This window comes from Anomalospiza imberbis, chromosome 8 (assembly GCF_031753505.1).
Source record: "Anomalospiza imberbis isolate Cuckoo-Finch-1a 21T00152 chromosome 8, ASM3175350v1, whole genome shotgun sequence".
NCBI classification, from domain to species: domain Eukaryota; kingdom Metazoa; phylum Chordata; class Aves; order Passeriformes; family Viduidae; genus Anomalospiza; species Anomalospiza imberbis.
In genome coordinates this window covers 28223586-28242687 of record NC_089688.1, presented here as the reverse complement: position 1 = coordinate 28242687, position 19102 = coordinate 28223586, and the positions used below count along the sequence as shown (strand labels likewise).

Below are 19102 nucleotides of genomic sequence, written 5' to 3'. Positions count from 1 at the left end.
ATAACCAAATCTCAGGCATCAGCTACTGCCTTTCAATTAATTACTGCATTTTACAATTAATCTCTGACACATGAAAGCATTAATAGTGATGTGCTGTGCTTTATTAAAAATAACAAGCTATTGAACCGAGCCAACATTTTAAATAAATTCATAGAAGTGTTTATAGAAAAATCACACACATGAATTAGACTTCAGCTGGCTTTTTTTAATCTCTGTAATATATGGTACAAACCCAGCTAATCTTCATGCGGTGTGAAGACTGTACCACTGAATATGAAATACACAATTATATAATGCACGATTCCGGCAACCACCTTTAATTGGCCTGGACCTTCTACTGGTGCAAATTAGGGAACACAGTTTGAAGACCTCCTTTCAGGCATTTCTCAAGATTCAGAAGCTGGTTAAGACACTGGTTTGATGGTAAAGAGTCATCAGGATTTCAGTCAGAAGACAAAAAAAGCAATTTACCTGAAGAAGGTGACAAAGAACTGCACCAGATCCATGATAGTATTGTGCTGGGAGAAGGCAATCTGCAAATAAAACAGAAGTAAATTACAACATTTTCAGACTCAACAGCTCTTTTTAGGTGAGGGCTTTATGGCTCCATGGATGATTACTTTCAAGTGTAATTTCAGTCTAGTCTGCACACACCTGCATTTATGATAAAGTGAGATGAGCAACTAATTCCCATATCCTTGCTGGTATCAAAATACACACAATGGAATATAATACTTTTACTGAAGTAAATTTAATAGAAATATCCACTTAATACGAACAATAAAAACAATATGAAAAATATTAGGAAATTATATTGTTATAAATTGTCTTGTTTATAGTCAACTGTTTTGACCAACACCATCTTCCATTTTAATAACAACACTGAAACAAGGTTTTAGAGAAGACAAACAACTTATAGTGCTTATAATTATTGCATTTAAAATATTTTAATTGTATAATATTAAAATTAATGTATATGTTAATTTAATTTTTAAAAAAGATAGATCTGGTGCATAATAAAACAGTTTCAAAGCAAATTACTTTAAAGACAAAGTAATAAATATTCTTTTGGGCTACATTTTTACAGCCTCACCAAAACGTGCATTAGTTCAGCTCCTTGCTGTAATTTTTGTGAATATTTAAGAATTATCTCTAAGGCAGCATAGAGACATTCATGCTTGCATGCAATACAGCCTATAATTATTTCTGTAAGTACTTTTTGCTAATGTTAAGAACGGTACTTAATATTTATGTTATATCTACAAATATCCATAAGTCCCTGTCTTGCTCAGTTTTCCAATCTATAATTATCAAGTAAAAGATACAGAGAATCTTCTACTTTGAATTGTACAAAATGTTTATCTAACTATATTTACACACTTTTCAAATAATTGTTGGGTTTAGAAATCTTTGTGCATTTAAGATCTGACCTTGACTAGTAATTAAACTAAATTACTCTTAATCCCTTTCATAGCTTACCTGTGAACTTTTGAAATGATAATTCATGATACTCAACAGTTTACTTTTTAAATTCTTTTTTAATTTTTATTTTTATTATATATACACACACACACACACACACAAGTTCCATGTACATGTCTTAAATGATAGAAAAGCCTATGAAGAAAAGGCTGATGGGTGATAAATGAACTGTGGGGATTCTTCCAACAAACAAAAGACATGTTTATCTTTTTTCTCTGCCACATTAAAGTTCTTGTAAAAAATATGGTTTTAAAAAAGCAAGCAAACAAATTTTTTTAACAATACATGGCCAAACTGGAAGACAAGGCATTGTGACTGTTGGCAAATCCTTTATAGCAATTAAGGATTCAAAAGTCAGATAAGCAGCAGAACAGGCCAGAGAGCACTGACACGAGGATGCACTGCAATCAACATTTCAATGCATGGTACTTCTTAACTTTTCAAGTTTGGGTTATGCACATGATGTAGGAAATGCATTTTACACTAAATAATGATGGATGGAAAAGGTCTGGTGAAAGAGGAACAACTTCTGAACACAGATTTTTCCAGCCTTCAGAAGTTAATATCTGCAGGAACGGATTCATTTTTTCCATTGCTCCAGTTCATCTTTACCTTGACTATGACATGCAGCAGTAAGAGAGTCCTGCAGAACAATAGGTCAAGATCTGTTCCACGACAAAAATGAGGCAATCTTGAAAGTCTAACTCAGGGACAACTTTCATATGGAAATAGCAAGTCTACCCTTAGAACTTTGTGTTTTAGTTTAAAAATATAGGAATATAGGTGTCAAGGAACCATCTCCACAATTCTAACACCAATTGTGGAAAAGGAAAACTGGCACTAAATCAAAATTGCACATTTGAAGAAAAAAGGAACCCAATCCACAAAATGTTTCATATATTCAAATAATGTACACAAAAAGCAATTATAATCTGTGCTCCATTTCATGACATTACCCACTAAAGCAAACTCCTATCTGCTCAGGCTCTCAAACATGAACAAATACTTCCGTTAATACAATTTTTTTCCATCTTCTACTGTTAACAAATTAAAAATGAACAAACAAGAGAAACTAAAATAAATACATGGCAAAACTCTGATAGAAGGCCTAATTATTAAACCTGTAAACATAATGCAATAAGGTCAGACATAAGCCAAACTAAACTGCCTGGACTGTGTTGATTATGGAGACTTAAACCCTGCAGAATTATTACTTCCTTCAGTATCATCCAAACCATAATTTAATTTCTTCTTGGATAAAACTATTATACCCTCCCACACTGGTGCTAGGTATGTACTGAAGCAGAAGAAATGGATACTGACTGAACATAAAGGCTGACATTTTGGTGTCCATTATCTTTCATACTTTCTTGAGAGATACTCTTACTGAGGCAACTTCAGACAAAAAATATGAAAGTCAGCTGAGGAAAATATTTGTGTAGATGGCTACATTTTTGTGTATAACTTTTTTAATATGGAAAATGTAAAAGATCAAACACTGTGATAATGTGGAATGAGGATGCTAGAAAATTTAAACACATAAATTCTCTCATTTACGTTTCATTGTACAAAGTGAAATTTAGATATCTACTCTGAACAAACACAACTGAAGAGACCCAAGTATAAATTGGTTAAAAGACATTACTATGTATTTTTGAATACATAGTATATGTATTCAATACATATTTTTGAAATATGTATTCAAATTTTTGAATACATAGTATATGTATTCTATATACATAGAATAATTTTGGGGTGGGGAATAGTACCTATGGATATCCTCAAACTCAGTGAATACATAACTACTGAATAACCAGTAGTTACAAAGGAAAGGATACTTTGATTTCTTCATTTAAATATAAATACAATTATAAGTACAATTAAATGCTGGGATATCTTTAGAGATAGTAAAAATGGTTCTGACTCCTCTTTCACACTGGATTTCAACTATGAAGAGTGGCCTGCAAAAGTGAGAGATGGATGGTAGGAAATTATCAGTTTCCCAATACACATATTTAACAGGCAAAGCACAAAATATTCCTTTCTCTTGGAAAACAGAAATTCCAAGAGAACACGGTACAGAAAGGACGAGATTACCAATCAATTACATCTGTCTAAATAAGAGAAACACTAAACTCTTGTAGGCTAAAGTGCCACACATTTATTCCATATATTGGCTTTCATAGAACTTGGAAAAAGAAATTTTGAAATGCATCTGAATTTTGCCATGTGGAGTACATCTGATCTTGTCCCATGTGTGAACCTCATTTAAATTAGTCAGCTAGCTTACAATAATCAGCAGAGATAGGAAGGCACTTCATAGGTGACTGACTCTAAAATAGATGTGGAACTCATAAATTGGAAGGAATTACCCTATGGAGCTGCCATTTCTCTCCACCAACAACGCTGGGATGCTGTGATTAGTTTAGATTATAGACCTTATGTCAAACTTAGAATATAAATAATGTTAAGTGAGATAAATTTCTCCCATGGTTTGTAAGTACTTACTGGGTATTTCTGTAAACCAGTGTAATGATAAAATAGGCAAAAGAAATGTTTATTGCTGGGATTAAAAGGTCTGAGAAGCAATATGAAGCTAAGTGGCTGTTGCAGAATCCTACTTCCTGCTGTGTTAATGCCTGTAAAGAATTCAGTCTGATGTTGACAAACAGTCCTCCCAGATGATAAGATTTAGTGATAACAAAACTTTCATACTGATAATATAAACAGAAAATGAAAGATAACAAAGAAATTCAGACTTCACTTCAAGATTTGATAAACAGCTTCCACAGATTATCTCTGCATGCTGCAGCCCTGTCTCTCATGCTGGCACACATTACATTATCAAAATACCCACCCCTTCATTTCTCAAAAAATGTAATAATTACAGGATATTATTTCCACTATTCAGAGTCATAAGAGGCTGAAAGACAATCTAGTTTTGTATTCAAGTAAGATCAAAGATACTCCTAAATAAGGTTATAACAGCTGAACTTTTTTCCTACCTAATAGGCACTTTATCTATTAAATTCAATATGCTTATTCCACTTCTTTATTCAATTCTGTACTTGTGTGCACATATGAAGAAACATATACCACACAGAAAAACCCAACATTAATAAACTCCAGGAAGTGAAGGAGAGAATGTGGTGGGGGAACTTGTTTTTAACTTACAGTTTTATTCAGCATGCAAAGCATTTTCATAATGATTCATATGGACATTATTAAGAAATTGAAATACTGAATATTAAAGTCAATGAAAGAATGGAAGAAAATTAAAAGATGTAGACAAGAGACAAATGACATGTTTCAAAATTAAATTTAAAAAAATATTAAAAGTAATTGGCACAAAGACCTATAGTACTGAAAAGTATCCTACAAACTGTGTGAAACAGCAGATTTCTAGACAAGACTTTCCAAAACTCTGATTTTTAAAAGCCTGCCTAGATTAAATGGACAGGAAGAAAAATTAGAAACAGAAGTGAAGGGAATGAGGTGAGAGAATTTGTCAGGCAGAGTTGAATGATTAAATCCTACTACAAAGAGAAGCATTGCATGACAATATGGTTTTGTTTGTCAAGCTACATTAAGGAAAAGGCATTTTTTGTCACTTGCTAGAATTGAATTTTCCTTTCAACCCCAGGTTTCAGCCTTCTTGGTATGCCTTCTTCTGACATCTTATTATGACTTGATAAATTAAGGAGTTTCCCATTAGGAAAGCTGCACCTGTTATGGAATGTGCTCTGATCATCACAGAGTCACAGAGAAATGGGGATGGAGAGGAACATCACAAACTGAGGTTGTTCAACTTCCCACTCAAAGCCAGACTATTGTCAGCACCAGATCAGGCCAGCAGTGCCCTCTCCAAGGTAAGTTTTGTAAATCTCCAAGAGGGAACATTCCACGTCCAGTCCAGAAAATTTGCTTCAACGCACCATTGCTAACACAAGGAATTTTTTCTAATGTTCAATCTGAATGTCCCAAGGTGCAGATTCCCCTTCACCTTGCATTACGAAGTTTAAAAACAGAAAAATGTCCTGCATGCAAGGTATTTTTCACCATTCCTAAATGAATTAATGACACGGAGCTATTTGAATGACTGCAGAACTTAATATGATGGTCATGGTATTTAACATTCATGCCTATGTGTATGTGTAGAAACATATATATCAGAAATGGAAAATGTGCTGCTAAAATGATAAGATTTTTTTCAAATTTCTCTATGTTTTTTATTTCTTACACCTAGAGTGGAGCTGGTTTTGCTAGACAATCTACCAGTTAACCAACTGGCTGGTCTCCAGCCTAATAAAAATGATAATAAAATTTTTATAAGACTACAAAAGCTGAATTGTTAAAACTTATGCAATGTTTTGTTCATTTTAGAAATCAAATACTTGGTTAGAGAAGGCAAAACATGCCCTGAATTTTGCATAAAGATCTTGCCATTCAAAATAATGTATGCAAAACCCATTGTGAGATGACAAGAAAAGGGCAAAGCATTTTCTTAAACATGAAGAAAGTAATTTCCCAAAGTTTATTGTTATAAATGTAGAGCATGCTATAAAGCTGTTGGAGCTGTGGAATAAAAAATTTTGTATTTGCAATGGCACTTTTCTTGATTACTGTGGATTAGCATATTTATGAGGTTACTCAGCCTCAGGTTTAAACCCACAAATCAAAGGTTTATATTGGCATGGGTAATGGATTACACAGGAGTCTATGGCCTACCATGTCCCAGAGGTATCTGTCTTTCAGAAGATTTATGCATATAATACCACTTTGTAGAAATTACACTTTCTGATCTTTTGCGTGGTGCTTGGTGATTCCCCTCTCTAATGTCTAAAACAACCAAAAAGCAGCAGTCTCAGTCAGCAGAGAAATTCATTGATGTATTTTCTTGTTCTCCTCCTCACCTTTTGATAAGGCCACAAAAGACAGAAGCTCTAATTCCTTGATGTACATAGCACTGCTACAATGAGAGTAGAAGTCATTGTGAGCACATTTAATGCAATTACTTCTGAAAAGACGAGGGAATCTGCACTCCTGCTGTTACCCACAGCACAAATACTTGAATTTTGTTCATCCTATGAACAGCTCTGTGATAGAACACAGATAAAAATTTTTGGTCTCACTTTTTTCTCCACAGGTGAGTGCTGATTACATTACAATCAGTGGTAAATACCTACTGACTTCCTTTTGGCTTCAGAGAAACCAGGATTTCAGTGCAGAATACTAAGACAAGAAATTGAAATGCTTAGTCCAGCCTTTCATGAAAGACTAGCCAAAAGAGACGTCAGGTAGATATTTGTAAGACTGTGTGTACCCAAGTGAATCTTTTTGATCATCACTGAGAAAAGATGACAATGGAAAACACCAAAATCTCATTAAACTCTACAGAGAAAATGGTCTTCAGCTTTATTATTACTTCAGTCTTTTACTGAAGATCCACGTCTCATAGAAAAGAAAACCAAAGTAGGCAAAGAAGGGTAAGGGAATGGGATTTACACATGCATGAGAACGAAGAGGACACATAATAACTGATATAATTTAGAAGAGCCAACATAAAAAGGTATGAGGAAAAAACTCAAGACAGATTAAGCTCTCTGTATTGAATGTTTATTCCACTGGAGAAGTGAGGGGGTTTGGACGTAAGGCATGATGTTTACTTATCTATACAAGGGGCAAGAATATTCCAACAGGTTTTCTGCTGAAAGAACAAGAGACCACACTAATGTGAAGATATTAATTCCTTCAAATAAAGGGGAAGTGGCTGACTCACCTAAAAAATACCCAGCATGCCAAGAAAGAAACTATATAACATATAAGCAAGAAAATGAGTTCTATGTTTCTCCTTGAAGAGGTGATCAAAATGCAGAAAGTGAGAATTGAGACTTTTACAAAATATTAAATTGTGAGGATTAACAGAATAAATTGTGATTCAATTTTGTTATGTTAATTTTACTCTCATTTAACTTCTATCGATCACTTGAAGCTGCTATTATAGTTCAAGCTGCAATAAATTTAAAAAAAAAAGAGAAGCAGATACAACTGTCAGCTTGAGACTTCACTCACCCTCGTAGTACATTCTGTAGAGTCAGGATGATGGATCACTGACATATCACTGAGAATATGCTGTCACAGTCAGAAGAGTATTTGTAAAAAAGTGCAGAGAAATGTTCAATGGAAATGGCAGAAATCTTTTTAACAACTTGCAGGAATTAGATTGGGAAAGGTAGATGAGTAACTGAGTTTCAGGAAGACTCAGAGTGATGTAAAATTGAAGAGCAGGGCCTGCTCAGCTGAAACTGTTTTCCTATAAACAAGCCCATGCTGCCTTTTTGGCAATGACATGCTGGACTACACTGATAGAAACTGGCAACAGTCATTCCCAGGAAACTACAGCATTTGTAGCAAAAGTTTCGTAACTGAAATGTAGAAATGAGAGTGAAATGTATGAATTTATCACCTCTGATCTGGAGGCTACCTGCAAAGCTCAGAATGAGCTTATGGACAAGCAGAAAGGAACTTCAGTCAGATTTATTTTAATTCATACAAGCCCTATTGTTGAAAAGAAAATAAATATTTAAAGTTGTCAGCACTGAGTGTACTTTTTATTCTCAATTTTAAAAAACTGGATTTCCCAGTATATTTTCCAGAAGCACTAATTGTTTAATCAGGCTTGTGCAAATCCACAATAACCATTTGTCTTTTGAACAGTTTTAACAAAATCAAAATCCAAAGAAAATAAACACTTTTGCAGCGAGAGCACTTTATGCTTTCAGAGTGAAAAGTGAAAATACTTTTCAAGAGCCCGACATAAATTAGGATGTTGGCCTGCACTCTGTCAAGACATGGGTTGTGCCTTTTCCTTTCTCATGTTGAATACTTCATAGTAGCTTCGGGCAAAAATGTTAAGATCTGCTTTTGGCGGTGATTGTTCAGCTATTAAGATTTTTTTTCATTTGAGTAGGAAGAGAGAAGGTATCTGCATAGATGAATTTGATCTCAAAATAGTGAATATCATCTTCTGGCAAAACAAGTATATGAGTCAGGGCAAAGATCCTACGTGCAAAAAACTCACATTCAGAAAGATAACCTCAGTTTCTGTTACACAAATGTTTACTTTGGAATTCTGAAATGCCTCATGTGCTGTTCTGAATCTATATGGCAGGGGAGTAAGACAATAAATAAGAAATGTATTTGGAAGGGTAAGTCTAGTAAAGATAAGGTATCTTCCAGGCTTCTTCTATGCCTCAGAAAAATGATTTCTTCTTTTAACTAAGGAAACATTTCCAAGTGCAATCTGGTAAATTTGAGGAAATCCTCTAACAAAAACTTTGTTCCCTAAAAAATAAAAGCTATAGAACATAGCTCTGCATGCAGTGCACAGACAGCTGTGGGCTCAAAGCTTGATTTTAAAAACAGTGTCCACAAAATTTTTAATAAGAGAACAAGGGAGGTGATCCCAAAATAAACCAGCTGAGGGAAAGACACATAAAAAAGTGTCCATGTTATCAGACATCACTGAAGGAAACAGAAGAAATTACTTATAAAAGCATCAATTATTCACAATAATTTTAGACAAAATTTCAGAACAAAATATGGGGGGTTTTGCGGAGAGCTAGGAAATTTGAGGTTGCTATTTTCTACCATAGCTACCAGTTTTCAAAAATTGGCTGAGCTGGCTCAAAAAAACAAAAAACAGTTTTGATGAGCCTTTAAAGGAAAAATTACTTTCCTAAAATTTGAAAAATGAGAAAAGTTTTGGCTTAAAAACAAAACAAAAAAGCAAAATCTCAGTTGAACCCTGATATATTTTTCTGCAAAGTTTTAGAAACAAAAACAATTTTTCTCCAAAAAATTTCCCACAAAATCATAATATTTGACAACTCCAATTATTTCACTCTATATGCCTGACCAGACTTTTTTAAGAGAGCTATGTGCAAGGCACAGAGGAACAAGTACTTTAAAAGACAATTCAGACTATCTGGCACCGAGTGCAGGAAGGTGTTGAAAAAGTCAAGTGAAGAAATTAAAATCATACTCTTTACTCCCTGCAGGGTGAACTTTTCTCGTAAAGATTTTAAAGGTATCTATCTTGCCAACAGTCATTTGTAAGAAATATCCTCAGAGTATTCCAGGAAAGATTTTCAGTACGTTTTCTGGGACAAAAATACAGCAGAAAGATGTCTTCAACTAAATGCACTGACTACAGTCAAAAAGAAGGGTTGCTTTTTCTCCTCAATGATTACAGAAATTCCCCATACCATTCCAACACCCCTTCATCCAAATGAGAACACACTCATGGTTTTCTCTGAGACAAGAACATACATATAAAAAAACCATAATTTGTATATTTATTATTTCTGAGAATGAATACTTAATTGGTTTCTAGCTGCAAGTAAGGGGTTTTTGCAATTATTTTATGTAACTGTAGAAGGCTTAATGCTGATTTATGTTGTTTACTGAAATCTTGACTTAGCCTGGTGGGAAACAGTACAACGAAACCATGCGACCGTATTAAAGGGTTACAAGTGATTTCCACAAATGAGGTGTTCTATACTGCAAAACTCTTCCAATACAAATCATTCTCAATAAAGTTAAAAGTGGTTTATGTACCAATTGTCTTTTTAAACTTCAATCTAAACCCACTCAAATTGAAAGACTGGAAACTCCATTTAAACATAACAAATATTCTTTGCTGCAAGGGGGATCGAAGACTGGAGCAGGCTGCTCAGACAGGTTGGATATTGATCCTCAATCCTTGGAGATATTCAAAACCTGACTCAACAAAGCCCTGGACAACTTGCTCTAGATGACCCTGCCTTGAGGGGTCAGACAATCTCCAGATGGTCCTTTCCAACTCCAATCATTCTGTGATTCCACAAATAGGCATGATTATTTCCCTTATCACGGTTGTTAGTACAGGTTATTAGGCCTCTGCGTCAGTAACAGAAGAAAAGACAGAAAAATGATTTGTGAAAGATTTAATTTCCTCTCCATTGTTGCTAAGCTGGCAAGTGCAGACAGATCCACGCTAAAAGTGCTTACTTGAAACAACAAATGCTATCTAGTTCAATGTATTGTACCATTATTATGCTTTTTCTTAATTTTAAAGCATAAAATAGATCCTGCAAATGTCTGTTTATATCACAAGAAAAGAAAAAAGGTACCAACTGACAGACACTCAAAGTTTGGTACACCAGAAGTTCCTGAGAGAAATGCCCTGATTCTGGTAATGATGACAAATACTTTGATGTAATATAATCTTTGTATTTACTGCAAGACACTATTACAGTAGCATCAATCTAATGTTTATCTTCAGTTGCTGAAGAGCACTCCTCTGCCTTTTCATTATTGGCCTGAAGAATTGCTCTGGAAAGTGTTACCTACTCAATGATTCCATCTTTTGACAATACCATTCATTTCACCTTCCAGAGGTTCCTTCCAGCATCAACCACTGTGTGTGATAATACAATAATCAGCCACAGTGACTACAGGTTTTAAATGATCTTTCAAAAAAAAAGAAGTTTATTAATTCTTAATTGCTACATTTCCAATCTTGGTCTTAAAAAAACCAAAACCAATTGTTCAAATCTGCTTAATATCTTTCCAAAATTAACCAGCTGAGAGATTTCAAGTGTTCTGAAATTGAAGCTTAATAAATGTATTACCAAAAAATCTTTGTTTTCCCAACCTTTTCACTAAGAACTATATAAAATACAAACTGCTGTCTGCTATAGTGTTTATGACTATTTATTAACTTTTTCTTTATTGTGATGAAAAATCTTAATATTCAATCAAACCTCTACCATAATCATTCCTGATGCCTTTTTCCTATGAAATGAAGAAATTCTCCTTATTTTCCTTTACATCTTTTCTACCTAAATTCTATCTATAGATTTTGGTGACTTTTCAAGGTCACCAAATATTTGTTGTGCCATAATTTAAAAGCCTGATAGGAACCAAAGATACCAGAACTCCAGGGCAATTTCAGGTCAACTTCTTCTTTATTAAAGGTTGATAGGTTTTGATTTGTTTCGTGGGCAAAGTCATTATACCAACATTTCATCCGAACACCTCTAAAAGATATTTGGTATGAAATATAAGAATTCCAATGGAAGTGAAAGGCAATTGAAGCTCTCAAATCAAGGGAAAATCTTAATATTTTTCCATAATTTTTTCAACATAATTTAGCATGAATGTGTTCCCTACTTAAAACTCAAACTGCTTACAAATTCCAAGATCAAGTATTTAAGAACAATTACTATATTGTTTGGGATCCAAACTTTGAAAAAATAAGAAGAATATTTGAATAAATTGTAATAAAATTGCATAATAAACTCTTTAAAATACACAAAACATAATGTGTTTTCCATAGATAACTGATATTCCCAGTTTCAGATTTTATCCTACTAAATATTATTATATCAAAGTACTTGTAGTTCATCCATAGGCAAAAGTGATCAACTAAAGAACAGAAAACCTCTCAGAAATCTTTACTGCTGTGGATTGGACTATCATAAAAAGCTGATTGTGTGAGAGAGTAGGTCTTGCACATTTTAATCATAATTGGAGATGTGCTTTGAGGAGCAAAGCCTGCAGTCTGTAAGCAGATCAACAATTACAAACTGAGACTAGAGTTAGAAATCTGAGTTCTGGAACACTCAAAATTAACTTTTTGAATTTGCACTTTGTATAATCTCCAAAGCACTAGCAGCTCCATCAGACTGGAAGAATGAGAAATTGCATCAATTTGGCCAAGAGCAGAGCTCTCATCCATCTGTTTGGGAGTAAAAGTCTCACTTGATGGGTCAAGAAACATCTTACACCTGAGTACCTATTTCAGATGCAAAATTGCTGGGTTTATATATATTTCTATTAGACATCCAAAGGAGAAGCTCACTGTTTTATAAAGAATAAAGATAATAGCTACATAAATGTTACAATATTTAACTTGTTGAAAGAAAAATTGCACCTTTATTTTTTGAAGTCTGTTCCAATGCTGCACTTATATCATATAACAGAGCTTGGTTTAAAGTATAAGTGTCCATAAAAAGGTGATATGATAATATCTTGTGCTAATGGTGCCATTATCAAGCTATAAAATGATGCCATTATTTTGCCCAACTGTGTGGCTTCATGCCCAAGGCCGTTGTTCCAGCTGGGAAGAACAACTCACAGTAATATGGCATATTATGAAATTTCCCTAAATATGTAAGAGGTTTCATAAATGGAATGCATTTATGCAAGCCACACTATTATGCAATAAAACAGTCTCCTGATTTATATCTGAGAGTAGGAAATCATGTCAAACCATCCCTTTCTAGGACTCAAAAAATGAAATATACATTTTGAAAGCTAACTAAAATGGAAAAAGAAGTTGATATAGACCTCATTCTCAAATACCTGCTATAAAAATTATTTTCCACACATTCTGGAAGTAAGCCAGCTGTCAGAATTTAGGGTAACAAATGATAAACAGGTCAGTGGTCAAAAACTAAAAATTCCTCAAAGCTCTCAAGGCAGCGTTCAATGCATAAAAACCCAGTGACTATAAATACAGCTAAATATGACATCTGCAACATTTCTCCTTCATCTTGAATCCTGTCTGGTTTATGTACACAAACCATAAGACACCTCTTACTTTGAGCATTCTTGAGAGCCACTGAGTCCCAGCTTTGCCTCTCAAGTTCAAGAAAAGATAAGCTGACAGACCTGCAATAGCATCTTTACAAATTCATTATTAACATCTGGCCAGTTACTAGTTTTGTACTTCAAGCATGATCATTATTCTTTACGCTTACAAATTGAAACTGCAAAGGGAAGAATAATTCTTGGCATCATCCTCACATAAGAGGCAAATCTAAATTATGACATCAGTTGCAGACTGACTCAGTAGTAAATTACCAAATCCAATTTACTCAGGACCTTCTAATTTAGTTTCAATCTAATTTAATTTAATTTTAGCTGTGATATATAAATGTTGATTAGTAGACTATTGCATAAGAATACAAACTATTTAAGTTTCTTAAGTTACTAATATTTAAGCTACAGTACTTTTGGGGGGGTTTTGGTATGCTTTTTTCCCCAAAGGCAAAATTGAACAATATTAGGAACCATACAAGCAAATGTTAATAAAATTAAATCTGCTATCCATGCCAATTAACTCTACATCATAATTTTCTAGAATTGAAACTAAATCTCCCTTTGCAAATAAACTGAGCTAGAAATGCACTCCATAATTTATACACCAGGCCATACTGACATGGGCTTATCCTTGTCAAAGTACAGCTACAACTGCTGCTCTTCAGAAGTGAAGGATACTTATGTTTGAAATTTAGATTTTTTTTTTTTATCATGTGATTATCACTCAGAGACCTTACAGAGTTCTCTGATCTTTTTGCTTTTGAGATCTTCCAGTACTGAGTGAAAGCACAATGAAAGGACACTGTCAAGAACCGTGCAAACAGGCACCAAAACGTCACCTGTTTTATGCCTTACTTTTGCTACGTTGTACTTACTGATCTTTACTTCAAGGCAGGTGAACAGTAAAAACTAAGTTTTGATAAGCTGTACTTAAAACATTTTCACAAATAAAAGAATTATGAAAATCAGGATAAAGCTATCAGTAACTGTCACGTGCAAATTACATGTCTGTACTTACACTAAAGCTATAAAGGTCAATTAAAATAATTAATCTGGCAACCTAGTTAGAACTTTATGCTGCAATATTCACTAAAAAACTAAAAACTGCCATGAAAACAGTCAAGCTACATTATAAATTCTGTCTCTGGGCCAGCTCCCTTGACCTGCTGGCAACACCCTGCCTAACTCAGCCAGGTCACCCTTCTCTTCTCAGAGCACGTTGCTGGCTCACGGCTTTTCCTCCACAGGTGTAGGATTTTGCACTTCCCTTTGCTGACCTCCATAGGGGTCCTGTCAGCCCGTTTCTCCAGCCCCTGCAGGTCCTCCTGGATGGCAGCACAGCCCCTTGGCATAGCTCAGCCTCCTCCTGGTTTCATGTCCCCAGAAAACTTGCTGTCCCGACATTCAGAGGAGTCCATTAAACCCCACAGCACATTTCCACAAATGATGATTTCACTAACAAAGTGTTCCATAGGAACAACCCAAATGGACAGACCTAATTTTCCCTTTGGATAAATAGAACTGTTACAATCTACTGCTCTGACACTGAACTAATTCTGAGTTGTACAGGGAAATGAATATGGAAATAATTATGTAAAGGAACATACTCTTTATATATTTATATATACATATAAATGTACTTCTAGATATAAATGAAAAGTAAGTGGCATCAGGAAAATGTACCACCAGGCCTCATTCAGACTGAGATATCTATATCTGCCACTCAGTTTATCTCTTCTCAATTTATTATCTTCCTAAGCCTACCACCAATTTCCTGACATACTTTATTTCTAGTACAATAGAATAGGCAAGAGGAAGGTATTAAATAAAATAGATTTAATATTGTTGAACAAGTTTATTTGAATACTGATCCAGTCTTTGCGAAAAATTAGTTCAGGCTTACAGTTAAATCTGTTTTGTAACTACATGAAATCTGGTTTTGGTGAAAGAAGGATTAGTAAATTCCTATTGTGGAAAACTGATGCTGCTTTGCAGCCAATTTTTATAATTATGTGATGAGGAAAAACAGTTTTAAATCTATAACTTTTAGTGTCATGTGAATCTAATTTTTCTGGCAGACATGTCTCATACAAGGTCACTAGATAAGCATTTTCTCAAAATGTCCTATAAGCTTCCTAAATCCACACAGTTTTGTTTTTCCTAACTGAACAAACATCAACTACCTTTTTTTCTTGAGAGAATAAAAAGAACAATAATTTCATATACCATTTTTTTTCTATTAATTGCAAGCAACCCTTTATAAAAGACAATAAACCTTCTGTAGCATCACAAAGCAAAAGTGATGCTACAGAAGCATCACCTATTCACATATAAAGTGATCTCAATATGCAATATTCAGGCTACTCATCAGAGCCCCCAACCAGAGGAAGAATTTGGTCACATTGAGACATGAATACTAAGTCAATTATATGGGTTTGAAAACAAAATACACAAGAGACCGGAAAAAATTACCCTAAATTGACATATGTCTAATGCTAAAGAGCTAGATTTTCTACAAAAATATACAATAATGCTTTTAAAAGCTGAGTTAAAAGGTTTGAATTAGACATTTCCCAAGTGAAAGAATTTCTACTCAAATTTAAATAACATGATTTAAAAATCCCTTTAAAAGTTAAGGGGGAGAAACAGAAAAAAAAAAAAAAAAAAACAGCATTCCAATGCTGCTCCAGCAGAAGCCAAAGCAGCAGATGCTGTGGATGGTGCAGCTGGCACCACCCTGCAGAGCAGCACTGCTGATGTGGTGGGCACCACCCAAAACAGCAGCTGCTGAAAGGCAGCTTGGACTGCTAACAGGGAAAAGAGCTGAGAAAGAGGAAATTATTTCCTTTTCTTGACAAATTTACAGGTTTGATTCAGGACAGGGAGGACATCACAATTATTCTTGTCAATGGAATAATACTAAAAAAATGTTCGTGTTTAACACCCTTGGCTTGTGTGAAAGGGGAACTCTCTAAAGGAAATGGCTGGAAGGGAGACTACTGATGAGATGGGAAGAGAAAAAGGCTTATTTGACAGCAGGAAAATAATAGAAAGTCTACTTTTTCTTGAGAAGACTTTAGCATGTAACTTGAGATTATAAAGAGTAGATATGTAACTACACACAGTACAATGATGCTTAAACCAGAGCTATTACAAATATTGTTTGTACAGACAAGGGATTGGGGAAAGAAAATAATCCAAAAGGATATTTTTTTACATTAACCATCTACAACTGCTGCCCAGAAGATTAAAGAGACTTTTGTTTTGGAAGGCAAGATGACTGATGAAGAGAGAAAATTCCTTTGTTCTTCCTGTTTCTGAATATTGGAATGCTTCACCGAGGGCATAAATGTGTACATAAATATGGGAGCACATTATTACAGAAACCTGGAATTAGAACATGAAATCTTAAGTGCTTAAGCTTTGATTTGAAAATTTCCTTGATGACTATGAGGTGCCAATAGATCACTCTCACTACGTGTCAAGATGGAGCCCAATGGTACAAATATCTTACACTTGGAACCTCTGAAACTGAAACAAAAATAAAATTAGAGCGCTGATTAGGATTTAAAATCCTAATATACATTTTTTAATGTACTACACTCAGTTATATAAAAATAATACTATCTCTGATTTTGATCTCAACAAATTTTGGGTCCGTTCAAGGCTTTTCACAAGTTATTTTTTACGCATTTCATATCAGCTATCTTTGCAGAAAAAGGATGAAACAGAGCAACAGTTTACCCTGTTAGGCAGCAAAGCTGTCAACATACATGAAAACCAAAATAGACAAGGACATAAGAACAAGGATGTTCTGTTTGAAAGTCACATTTGGTAGAAACACAGCACTCTTTTGCTTATCATGCATTTTCCTCCCAGCTGCACTTTTACTAATCCCAAAACTGAATTTCACCAATATATAAGTTTAACAGTTGAAATTAATTTGACTTCCAAGATATTTCAATTATAAAAACTGCAATCAATAAAATGATAATAATTCTTATCAACTATCATAAAATTTCTTCTACTGATTGCCATGTCTTTCCTTTTCTTCCATTAGCTTCTCAGGACAAGAGCAACCTCAGTGTATGAGCTGAAGGAGTCTCCACTCTAGTTCTCCTCTTGAAGCCTCTTAGCTTTAACCTCAGAGAGCTTTTGTTTCTCTTTTGAGCTCTAGTGTGCAATTCTGAATCTCCTTCAACAGCATCCTTATCTTCTCAGAGCACAGTAAAAGCCCAGTGAAGCAAAGATTTTACAAGGCATGGTGAAACAGTTTAACACTGGTTTTGTATATCCTGATGGACACAGCTATTTCTGGTCAGAGGTTAATCAAATATTACCCCTGGCAGCAGCTGGATATTTGCCCGTTAACTCCCCAAAATGTCTGGTGCTTCAGAAAAGCACAAGGGCAGTTTTCCTCAGATTAAATACCCATTTTAAAATTTGCTGAAAAACATGTTTATTTCATGCAAAGACAGATGACAGTTTACTTATACAGTCATCATAATAGGGGGAAAAAACATAAGTAGCTGAGAAAAGTAATTAAAAGTATTCCTTCATTTTCAGCAGCATAACATAGCTTCTCTTCTTTGAGAATAGGCTCCTTTACATCACTTATTAAGTCATATTTTTATGCTGACTTGTATAAGGTTTTGACTAATAACTAAAAAATTATTTACATATTGAGATTAAAATAGAGAAAAAAAAAACCATAAAGGTAGGTTTGTATGTAAATTTTGCAGGGTGGCAAAAAATCCTCCAGTACAACCTGCCATGGATTCAGCACCATGGACACAGCATTCAGCACCAGAGGCCACACAAACCCACAGAGCTCTCTGAAACTCATGTTTGATCTATGAAGCAAATGAGGCTGGTCCCTTTGCACCTCCCCAGTGTATGTCTTCAGGCAAAGCAACCCTTTGAATTTTCTCCACTGCTTTATAATAGCTGTAAAGAATTTATTCATAACAATATATAAAATAAAATCAGAGACAAATAATGGATGATATCACAAAAGTCATTGAGAGTAGCCAGATGCTCCAACCTCTTCTGAAAATCAGCACCCAAATATCCAGATGACTTAAAAATGCTACACATTTATGATCTGTAACTTACAGAATCTGGTAAGTGGGAAATATATTTGTGAAAAAGAAGAGGGCAGGGCATTAGAAATGCAATTATCAACAGAAATATTGATTTGCTTGGAAAAAAAACCTACTGTCATAATTTCTTGACTAGATAACAACTTTAGGAATTTCCTTTAATCTGTTTGATAACAAAATGTCCTTCATTTTGTGTCTGCAGGTCAACTACCCTTTAAAGAAACATTAATATACTAATTTTTACATTAAGTGATCAAGAAAAATATTCTCCTTAGCAATATTTTAATATTTTTCAGATCAAAGAAATAACTTTGCTACTGAAAGTTCAAAACACTCAGTTATATTTTGCCACAAGTGGCACATTGAATATGAAAGTTTATCTGCATGATTAAATAATAATAATAAAAAAAAAGGACAGGAACCATTGATTAATTTCTAAAATATTTCACAGAACTAAGACTGCATTAATGCAATTAGTCAAAACAAATTCCCTGATCTCTTACCACTTCTGAACGCTATTCTTTCATATATATATATATATATATATATCTTCCATACTTTTTTCTATTCCTAAAACAAAAGACAAAAAGCCCCCCACTAACTTTCAGAACAGAAGGTTGTAGCAATTTATCAATTTCTTGAGCAGCAGGACAAAATAGTCAATTCAATTAAAGACCATGTACTAGACCAATTGTATTCTTGTTCCTTGCGGAGCAAAGGGCTCTAAGTGTCAACAAACTGGCAGTGAAAGAAGAGTCAATTGGCAAAAGACCAATTTCATTTGTTTTTAAACTGTTCACAGGAAACTTACAAAGCTGAAAATGGACCTGTTTAATCCTCCTTTGCTGAAGCCCATTAACTGCTTTGTA

General features: G+C 34.3%; 1 protein-coding gene across 10 annotated transcripts in view; it reads right to left on the bottom strand.

Moving 5' to 3' along the window:
* ATRNL1 (attractin like 1) overlaps positions 1-19102 on the bottom strand; it is a 431792-nt gene that overhangs the window by 214786 nt on the left and 197904 nt on the right. For 9 of the 10 annotated variants that reach the window (XM_068198166.1, XM_068198161.1, XM_068198163.1 and 6 more), the window contains exon 25: positions 472-533. In XM_068198166.1, coding sequence (XP_068054267.1) covers positions 472-533 — 62 coding nt within the window. Of the gene's footprint in view, positions 1-471; positions 534-3410; positions 3444-19102 lie in introns of those variants that run through there. The other variant, XM_068198170.1, reaches the window with a different exon arrangement.